This window comes from Sorex araneus, chromosome 3 (genome assembly GCF_027595985.1).
Source record: "Sorex araneus isolate mSorAra2 chromosome 3, mSorAra2.pri, whole genome shotgun sequence".
In the NCBI taxonomy this organism is placed as follows: domain Eukaryota; kingdom Metazoa; phylum Chordata; class Mammalia; order Eulipotyphla; family Soricidae; genus Sorex; species Sorex araneus.
Genome location: NC_073304.1, coordinates 200,637,717 through 200,648,025, shown reverse-complemented (window position 1 = coordinate 200,648,025; position 10,309 = coordinate 200,637,717). Strand labels below are relative to the sequence as shown.

The 10,309-nt window shown below is 42.6% G+C and overlaps 1 protein-coding gene across 1 annotated transcript; it reads left to right on the top strand.

Annotated features, from left to right (window-relative positions):
• Window positions 1–247: 247 nt before the first annotated feature.
• Window positions 248–10,030, top strand: LOC101544686 (schlafen family member 13). Its single transcript, XM_055132223.1, has 4 exons — window positions 248–1,292; window positions 2,238–2,357; window positions 8,340–9,063; window positions 9,253–10,030. Exons 1-4 carry the CDS (start codon window positions 248–250, stop codon window positions 10,028–10,030), a joined length of 2,667 nt encoding a protein of 888 aa, XP_054988198.1.
• The last annotated feature ends 279 nt before the right edge of the window (window positions 10,031–10,309 follow it).

Below are 10,309 nucleotides of genomic sequence, written 5' to 3'. Positions count from 1 at the left end.
TATGTCCCCCCTATTATAACCCTCACCGTTCTGGATTGTAAATGCTGGTCTAATTATCCTCCAATCCTGAGTAGACAGATCCTTAAGAGATGGACATCTTCCTTTCTTGCTCACTGGTAGGTACATTAACTCAGATGAAATATTTGCTAACACATGAATGAATGAATGAATAAATGAATAAACCATTTTTTCCATGATTTATTGGTAACTAAACACATGTCTCAATAATTTCAGCTACAAGGTCAATATGTACTCACTGATGGGGAACCAATTTAATCCTGACTTGGTCATCAATGTGGGAGAAGTAACTCTTGGTGAACAGAACAGAAAGAAGCTGGAAAAAACTCAGAGAGATCAAGAGAAGAAGAAAGTTGAAGAGGCTGCCTGTGCCTTACTGAACTCAGGTGGAGGAGTGATTCAGATAACAGTGACAACCAAGGAGGCGCATCAAGTGGAGATGGGATTGGATTTAGAAAAGGCTTTGAGAGAACTTATTCAGTCTCCTGATTTGCCATCTTTCTTTGAGACTGAGCAACAGGGCAGATATTTTTACCTTTTTGTTAAATCTTGGAACAGTGGCCCTTCCTCTGGAGACAGGTTGCCCCGGATTTGCAGCCTGAGTTCTAACTTATACTATAGATCAGGCACCTCTGTACTCTGCATGACATCAAACTTTGCATTTGATACCCTTAAAGAAAAGAAAAGAGCTGCAGAAGGTAGTATGATGAATGAGTGTTTGCCATCTAAGAAAAAAACCCAGGATGAGGATCCTAATTCTGAATCACATTCTCCTAACCAAGTTTTTCAAACTGCCAGATTTGAATATGGTGATATCCTGCCTTTTCCTGAGTCTCAATATGTAGAGTTTAAGCAATTTTCTACAAGCAACATCACAAAATATGTAAAAAACATAATTCCAGAATATATATCTGCATTTGCAAATGCGAAAGGAGGTTATCTTTTTATTGGAGTGGATGATAAAAGTAAGAGAGTCTTGGGATGTGAGAAAAACAATGTTGACTGTAATACTTTAGAAAGAACAATCACAGAATCAATTTTAAAGTTGCCTGTTGTTCATTTTTGCTCTACCCAACCACTGGTGGATTATAAAATCAGAATTGCTGATGTGTTTCACAACGGAACATTGCACGGTTATCTCTGTATGATTCAAGTGAAGCCATTTTGCTGTGCAGTGTTCTCCGAAGCTCCCAGTTCATGGATGGTGAAGGACAGGCTTGTCTGCAGTTTGACACCTTCAGAATGGGTAGACATGATGATGGACACAAATCCAGGTAGGAGAGATAAAGTTCTTCCTTGTTCCTTTCTTACAGTTTTTTTTATGACTTTGCACTCCTCACACACACTGAAATTTGCTTTCTCTAAATCTTGTACATAGAAGAAGATGGATTGGGGTGCAGTGATAGCACAGCAGGTAGGACGTTTGCCTAGCATGCGGCCAACCCAGGTTTGATTCTTCCATCCCTCTAGGAGAGCCCAGACAGCTACTGGGAGTACCCTGCCCATACGGCAGAACCTGGCAAGCTACCTGTGACATATTCGATATGCCAAAAACAGTAACAACAAGTCTCACAATGGAGACGTTACTGGTGCCCGCTCGAGCAAATCAATGAACAACAGGATGACAGTGCTATGACAGTGCGACAGTGCTACAGAAGAAGACCATGCACACAGAAGAGTTCATTGAGAGATAAAACGCCCCAAATCAGATATTAAGTAAATGGTTATTATCACAAAAGAAAAAAGTAGGAAACAAAAATTCGGAATAAATTATTTGGTTGACTACAGATTGATGTAGGTAGACTCATCTGTTTGGAACCTCTGAACCTTATGCTAGTGTGATCTTGGTACCTCAGTTTAGCATAAGATCAAACCTGGGAGACAAGTGCAAGTGTTGGTTGAGATTTATTGAGATTGTGATTAGTGGAGGTGTATATGCACATCGTGAAAGAGTGTTTTAAGTTCCTTTACAATTTAACCAGTTGCTACTGAAACATGGAAAAGGGAGTATTATATTAATGAGACTCTCTCATGGTGGGTGCTGGGTCTGTAGAAATATGGCATAAAGGCAAGAGAAGATGCAGAATCTTCCTTTGTGTCTTTAATCACATCAGAATCAGACCATGCAAAGTGAAACATAGACACCTACTCCTATGGACTGTTGCAGCGGGGAGGGATGAAATCATATAGGTGACATTACTTTTCTTTCTTTCTTTCAGAATTGTCTGAAGACTTTGAATCTCAGTTAAATATCTCCCAATGCCCTCCAAATTGCAAACCAGTGTATTCTAAGAAAAGCTTAGAACATAAAAAGGAACTACAACAACGATTATTTCCAGGTACTAAGTGCCATTTTTTTTCATTAAGAGAAAGAGAAATAAATTAATGCACCTAATTAAAAGCAATCTAATGAAAATAGTGTTCTGAAATTCTGTTGGATAGAGTGACAAGGTTACCAGGCCCTTGGGGAGTGATAGCACAGGATCAGGGACCCTTAAAAATCATCTAACTTTGTGGTTGCCATATATGTCTGGTGATCAGAAATGCCACAAATAGTAGTTAAACTTGCACCTTGCCAGCATACATTTCCAGGGTTGGAAATTATGTATCTGCATTTCAACAAGTTTATCAAGTGATTCTGATGTTCGGAGGCTTTGTAAACTACTCACTGATTTAACTGTACAACTAGAGGAAAAGCACTGGAGACGAAGGTCACAAAGTTCTACTTTACCTGGTTCTCTGGGGCTTCACTTATGTGTGAGGCTCGGCCTGAGTGTCCAAGTATCTGAAAAGTGGCCTGGAACATGGCGGTGGCTGGGTAGTGGAGATAGAGGAGGTCAGCAGATGAGATATTTATCTGGCCCCGGTAGGGTGGGGTCATCTGAGTCTGTTCCCGGGGCGCTGGAGATTAGGAGAAGCCGGCAGAGGATCTCTGTTTCTGGGTCCCATTAAGTCTGGAGACCAAGGTCACAAAGTTCTGTTTTACCTGGTTCTGTGAGGCTTCACATCATAAGACACATTATAAGACCTATAAGACCTTAATACCCATTTTCCATAATTACTGCACCACATTTTATGAGGTTCAAATATGGTGTGAACCAGGGGGACACCTATAAGGGAGATTAGAGGCCACCCTAAAAGACTCCATCCCTCTCGGAGAGCCAGCAAGCTACCGAGAGTATCCCGCCCACACAGCAGAGCCTGGCAAGCTACCCGTGGTGTATTTAATATGCCAAAAACAGTAACAACAGTGGGCCTCATTCGCCTGACACTGAAAGAGCCCCCAATACGGCAATGTTAAGAAGGATGAACAAAGTCTCAGGGACAAACTAGACTGCCAAAACGAGACAGGAAGGACTAAAATGATTGTCTGTACTTTCAACGCACTTATGCTGGCATCCCAAAGCACCCATCGAGGACCTGGTGGTGCAAGCACAGAAGATCAAGTATGACATCATTGGTCTGACTGAAATGAGAAGGCATCGATCACATCACACCATTTTCAACACTGGAAAAGAACTGTTCCTCAGAACATGCGACAATAGGGGCTGGAGTGATAGCACAGCTGATAGGGCGTTTGCCTTGCATGTGGCCGACCCAGGTTCGATTCCCAGCATCCCATATGGTCCCCTGAGCACTGCCAGGAGTAATTCCTGAGTGAAAAGCCAGGAGTAACCCCTGTGCATCGCCAGGTATGACCCAAAAAGCAAAAAAAAAAAAAAAAAAAAAAAAGAACATGCAACAATAGAGGCGTTGGTGTCAGTGTCCTCATCAATATGAAGTTGTCCATGAACATTGATTCATTTGAATACCTAACAACCCAAATCAAACAATTACACTTGAACAGATGTGGCTCACTGCTGGCAGTTTCTATCTTCGTCGTCTCCGCACTAACATCCAACTACAATGAAGAAGAAATTGACAAGTTCTACATGGAGCTGGAGAAGTTCTATAAAGAAGACCACACCTACAAGATCATTGTCTGTGAATTTAATGCCAAGATAGGACCGAGAAGGACCGAGAAGGTCACCCGAAGAACTCCATATTGGGACCCATGGCCTAGAATGGAACAAACAGGGTGAGAGACTGTCTGAGTTCATCATGTCAACCAAGACCATTCATGGTAACTCACAGTTCCAGAAGGCCAAATCTAAACGTCGGACATGGGAGTCTCCCGGTGGACAGTTCCACAACGAAATTGACCACATCATATTCAATCAAGGTTTTGCCTGACCGATGTCACTATTGTCCCAAAATTCCAAACGGGATCAGATCACCATCTCCTTCCTGCAAAATTCTACTTCAAAGAATGGGGAGAAAGGTCTGCAAAGTTTAAATTTAAGGAGGGAACTCCCAGAATGACCACCAACTGGGAGCTCTTTGGCACTATTGTGGCAACATAGGAAGATGCCATCATTGAGGAATCTGATCGACTGGTTCAGCACCTCCATGACTGTGCGAAGAATGCCGAGAGTGAGAAAGCCACAAACAGACACCTGTCTTCGGAAACACTCAAGCTCATTCGTCAACGTGGTTTGGCGTGAGCCTCAGGCAACCACAAGCTAATGTCCGAGCTCACAAAGCTGTGCAGAGATGCGATAAAGGAAGACCTCAAAGAGAGAAGAGGAGCAGTGTTGGCTGATGCGGCTAAACCCGGAAAAAGTACTCGCAACACTCGAGTATCTTTTGCCAACTACAAGACCAAGATGACTGCCCTCTGATGTCCTGATGGATCTATCACATCTTCCAGAGGGCAATGCAGAGGATTATTCACAACTTCTACTCAGATCTCTTCAAAAGCCATGTCCATCTGCCCACATAACAAATTCTACAGGATGGATATGTTGTTCCCACCGTCCTCCCTTCTGAAATCCGACATGCCATGTTGTCCCTAAAGACACATATAGCACCCGGTCGAGACAAGGTCAGACCTGAACACCGGAAGAATCTGCCACCAGTACTTGTCAATACACTGGTTCAGCTCTTCACACGCTACTTGTCCATATACAAGTTTCTGTCCCAAAGGAAAACCAGCAGGACCATTCTGTTCTACAAGAAGGGAGACATCCCCGACATCGGCAACTACCGCCCGATCTGCCTGTTGTCCGTTGTCTACAAGTTGTTCATTCAAGTCATCCTGAGTAGAATAGGCAAAACACTAGACAAAGGACAACCATGCAAGCAAGCCAGGTTCCAAAAAGGATTCAGCACGATTGACCATATCCACACAGTGACCAAGCTCATTGAGGTTTCACAAGAGTTCAAGATGTCGCTCTGTCTAATTGATTTAAAGAAGGCCTTTGATTCTGTTGAGACTGAAGCAGTCATCGAAGCCCTAGCCAAACAGGGCATTCAAACTCAGTATATCAAAATCCTCCTCGAGCTCTGTTACAGATTCATCACCAGAATCTCACCATCCTACAAGGAAGTAATCATCGACATAAAGAGAGGAGTTCAGCAAGGTGATAACATTTCACCAAAACTCTTCAGTGCCACCCTCAAGAACGTCATGCAATGACTGGAATGGGAAGGAATGGGAGTGAAGATAGACGGTCAGCAACTACACTACCTCTGCTTTGCTAATGACATCGTTCTAATAACACCAAACATTAGCCAAGTGGCACAAATGCTGGCTGACTTTTTCTGGGAGTGTGGAAAGGTCAGACTACAGCTGAATCTCACCAAAACAATGTTCATGAAAAACAAACTAGTCCCTGACATTCCATTTGCTCTCAACGGAATGAACATCTCTGAATGCAGCAGCTATGTGTACCTGGGTCGAGAACTCAACATGAGGAATATCTTGGTGCCAGAACTGCGCAAGAGGAAGAGAGCAGCGTGGAACACCTTCAAGATCGTGGAAGAAGTGGTTAAGAGGATGAAGAACCTCCGACTCCGGGCACATCTTTTCAACTCCACCGTTCTTCTTGCACTAACATATGACTCAGAGACCTGGGCCCTACGAAAACAGGACAAGAACAATATTCGGGTATCCCAAAGGGGAATAAAAGAGCTATGCTTGGAGTATCACGTTTCACTCAAATGAGAGAAGGGATCCAGAGTTCTGACCTCTGTCAATGATCAAGAATCAGGGACACTGTCTCATTTTCCAAGGCGTCGAAAATTAGATGGGCCGGACATGTAATGCGATTTATAGATGACCACTGGACTAGAGCTGTTACCAACTGGATTCCACGGGATGTCAAAAGACCACGTGGCCACCCACCTACGAGATGGTCAGACTTCTTGTCAAAACCCTGAATGAATAGTAGAGGCTCTTGTGTTCCTGTAGCGAGCAGATACCATTGGCTACATTAGCACGCGACAGGAATGAATGGAGATGTTACTGGCACCCGCTCGAGCAAATCAAAGATCAACGGGATGACAAGTGACTAGTAACAAGAGGAAAAGCACTAGATGAGGACCACTGGTCCTCTTTCAAGGAATGAAATAGTTAACTATAAAAGTCACCTTTGACTGGAACATAATACAGTGGGTTCCACTGGAGTCTTGACTTGCATTCAGCTAAACTGGGTTTGATCCCCAGCACCCCAAAGTAGGTACCCCATGCCCTGCCATTAGTGATCACTAAGCACTGCTGGGTACGACCAGTCCCCCAAATAAAATCATTAACGTTTTTACCTAGAAATATATATATATAAAATGAGACGACGAGCTAATTTTTTTTTTGTTCATGTTTTGTTTTTTTGCCACACCCGGCAGTGAGCAGTTCTTACTTCTGGCTCTGTGCTCAGGAAACACTCCTGGTGGACTTTCGGGACCACACAAAATTTAATCTTGGTTAGGGGGCTGGAGCGATAGTACAGCAGATAGGGAACTTGGCTTGCATGTGGCCAAGCCAGGTTTGATCCCTGGCCAGACATATGGTCCCTGAAGTACTGCTGGGAGTGATCCCTGAGTACAGAGCCAGGAATAACTCCTGAATATTGCTAGATGTGACCCAAAACAAAAATAACTAAATAAAAAAAAATAAACACCCGTGTTGGTTGCATGAAAATTAAGTGCCCTGCCTGTTTTACTATCTCTGTCCCTGACAATGTAATTTCTCTTGGAAAAGCCTGAACAAGAGGCATCACCAATGTGAGGAATGAGTCTGAGGCAGCACAAAGTAGGCATCTGAGACCCAGTACCATGTTATCTAACTACCTCATCTGCCAATATTTCTGACTGGGCTTTGTCTAGGAATTGATGGTTAGAAAAAGAAATTTACATTTTTAGAGGGAAAGGACTTATTTAACTTCATACATTGACATTATCAATTAAAATTTATGACAGGAATATGATATGAAATTGTCATATATATGTCAAACATTCATCAAGTCCCATGAAAATTACTGTTAATTCCGAGTTTGTGCCACTTTTCAAATACTTTATTTACTTTTCTAGGCTCTTTGTAGTCATTAATATAAAAAGTGCTTTTCCGGGACTGTGAGCTGGGCTATGCAATTTCTGGCAGAATTTTCCCTGGGCTTTATACAGAAATCCAAACAGACTTAACATCTATAATTGTCAGCAATGTGAAACGGTTCCTTTTGAACAGGTCTGACTTTGGGGGGAAACTCCAACTAATAACAGTGAGTTTTTGTTGAAATATTGAAGGTTATTAATGTAGCAGCCACTTCTCTGGACTGTGAACTAAGCAACAGTCCCACGCCGGCTGAGAAGAGGAAATATCCCTCTTTCCCGGTTGTTTCCCATTTTCAGGGAGAAATGCGGCGTGGCGTCCACCATACTGTGAGGCGCGGGAAGGGGGATGAGGGAGAAAAAAAAAGGAAAAGGAAAAAGAAAAAAAAAAGTTATGTACTTGGAGCAGTGGGGCTACATATCTCTTCATTCTCAGCAATGGAAAACTAATTATCAAATGCTTCCTTGGTAGTAGGGCTGTCTTTCGTGGGTGGAAACTCCAACAACAATAGTGAGTTTTGTGTTGAAATATGGAACATAATCAAGGTAAAGAGAAAATGAAGTGAAATTCATCAGTTATACAGTCAGGGGCGGGGGGCTGGGGCAGGGGGATATACTGGGGTTTTTTGGTGGTGGAATATGGACACTGGTGAAGGGATGGGTGTTTGAATATTGTATAACAGACATAAACCTGTCTGTTTAACATAAAGTTAAACTTTGTAACTTTCCACATGGTGATTCGATAAAAATTTTTTTAAAAATGTGTGAACTATAAGAAATTTCACTGGAGTTCTATATTTATGGGGGATACTAACCATCCTTCCTAATGTAATTTGTTGTTTATACAAAATAGAATGAACAATATTTTAAAAATATTTTCATATTTTCATTTCTAGTACACCCAGGTCATCTGCGGTATACCCCGGAACCCCTCTGGAAGGAGCTGTGCTCAGAGCATGAAGGACTGCAAGAATTAATGAATAATCAGATACTTCCTTTCTCCCAGGGAGTTTTGATCCTTTCTAGGAGTTGGGCTGTGGACTTAAAGTTACAAGAGAACCAGGGAGTCCTCTGTGATGCCCTGCTGATAGCACAGAACAGCCCTCCCATTCTCTACACCATTCTTGGAGAACAAGTGGAAGATGGGTGGTTCTACTGCACCCAGACTGCCTTTACTTTGAAGCAGAAGCTGGTGAACATGGGGGGCTATACTGGAAATCTGTATGTCATGCCCAAGCTCCTCCTCCTGCATCCTGAGAGCAATGCCCAGTCCTTCTGGGATTTCAGTGCTGTAATCAACTATCCCAAATCCTATAACCTTGGAGTCATCCAGAAAATGGAAGCACTTTTACAGTCCCTTGTGGTTGTCTTGCTTGGCTTCAGGTCTTTCTTGAGTGACCAGCTTGGCTGTGAATTTTTAAATCTACTTACAGTTGAACAATATGAGGTGCTCTCCAAAAATCTCCGCAAACACAGAGAATTGTTTATTCATGGTTTACCTGGCACAGGGAAGACAGTCATAGCCTTGAACATCATTGAGAAGATCAAGAATGTGTTTCACTGTGAGCTAAATAATGTTCTCTATGTTTGTGAGAACCAGCCTCTGAGGAACTTTGTCAGGTGAGCAATTAGATCTAGTCACCAAGTGAGGTTCAGACTGTTTTCACCCCCCAACCCTCTCAACCCCAGTCTCTTTATACCTTGAGAGTTAGGTGGCAAAATGACCTCTGATAATAGTAGTGTTCGCAAGAGTGTGATAGGTTAATTAATTGCTTCAGAAAACCTAATGTGTAATTATATTTTTTACAGTAACAAAAGGATCTGCCAAGCAAAGACCCGGAAAGGATTCATGAAGGATGACTGTAAAGATATTCAACACATCATTATAGATGAAGCTCAGAATTTCCGCACTGAAGATGGAAACTGGTTCAAAAGAGCAAGAGACATCATTAAGAGGGAAAAGGACAGCCCAGGAATTCTCTGGATCTTTCTAGACTACTTTCAAACTACCCACATCATGAACAGTGGCCTCCCCCGTATTTCAGCCCAGAAATCAAGAGAGGAACTCACAAAAGTGGTCCGCAATTCAGATGAAATTGCCAGGTTGCTACAAGGTGAATTAGACAAGGTCAAGAGATGCCCTCCAGATAACATCCCCCCCGAATCCTTGGACATGCTACTTAAAGCTAACTGGTGTTCAGGTGTGAAAGGAACACTAAAGATTGAAAAGAACTTGCGTTGGGAGGGAACAGTGAGCTATGTGAAAAAAAAGTGCAAGAGTCTCTTTAAAAAAGGCTATTCTCCCAAGGATGTTGCTGTGCTTCTTAATACCAGAGAAAATGCTGAGTCTTACGGGAATATTCTCTTGAGAGCACCAAGGAAGAAAAAGGTAGTGCAGGTTAGTGATGCCTCTAACCTGCAGGGTGATCACATTGTGCTGGACAGTGTCCGGCGATTCTCAGGCCTGGAGAGGCCCATAGTATTTGGAATCCTACCACAGAATACTGCCATCTTAAGAAACCTTCTAGTTTGCCTGATATCCAGGGCAAATAAAAAGCTATATATCCTATGGTACAATAAGTCTTAATTCAGGAATCCTGCTTTAAGATACCCCTCCCATAATCTTGGAGCTTCCCTGATCTTCTTTCCCTTCCTTTCCATTTACCTAAATAAACTTTTTATTGAATTGGGGGGAGGGGGAGAGAATTCCAAACCTAAATGAGGATGAGGCAATTGTTATCTAGATGATAATGGGTTATTGCTCCAAAGTCTGTCCCCAGTTCTTCCAGCCAGAATGATGGTGATTCTCAGTAGAGCTTCAGCCATCCCACACAGCACAGACTTTGGCCCAGTCTCTATTCTAAGA

What these genes read in the sequence shown, in the direction of transcription:
- LOC101544686 (XM_055132223.1), top strand. Translation starts at nt 248, where the DNA reads ATGTACTCACTGATGGGGAACCAATTTAATCCTGACTTGGTCATCAAT. An exon ending in ACAACAACGATTATTTCCAG is followed by an intron (nt 2,358 to 8,339) that starts GTACTAAGTGCC and finishes TTTCATTTCTAG; the next exon opens with TACACCCAGGTCATCTGCGG. An exon ending in CCTCTGAGGAACTTTGTCAG is followed by an intron (nt 9,064 to 9,252) that starts GTGAGCAATTAG and finishes TATTTTTTACAG; the next exon opens with TAACAAAAGGATCTGCCAAG.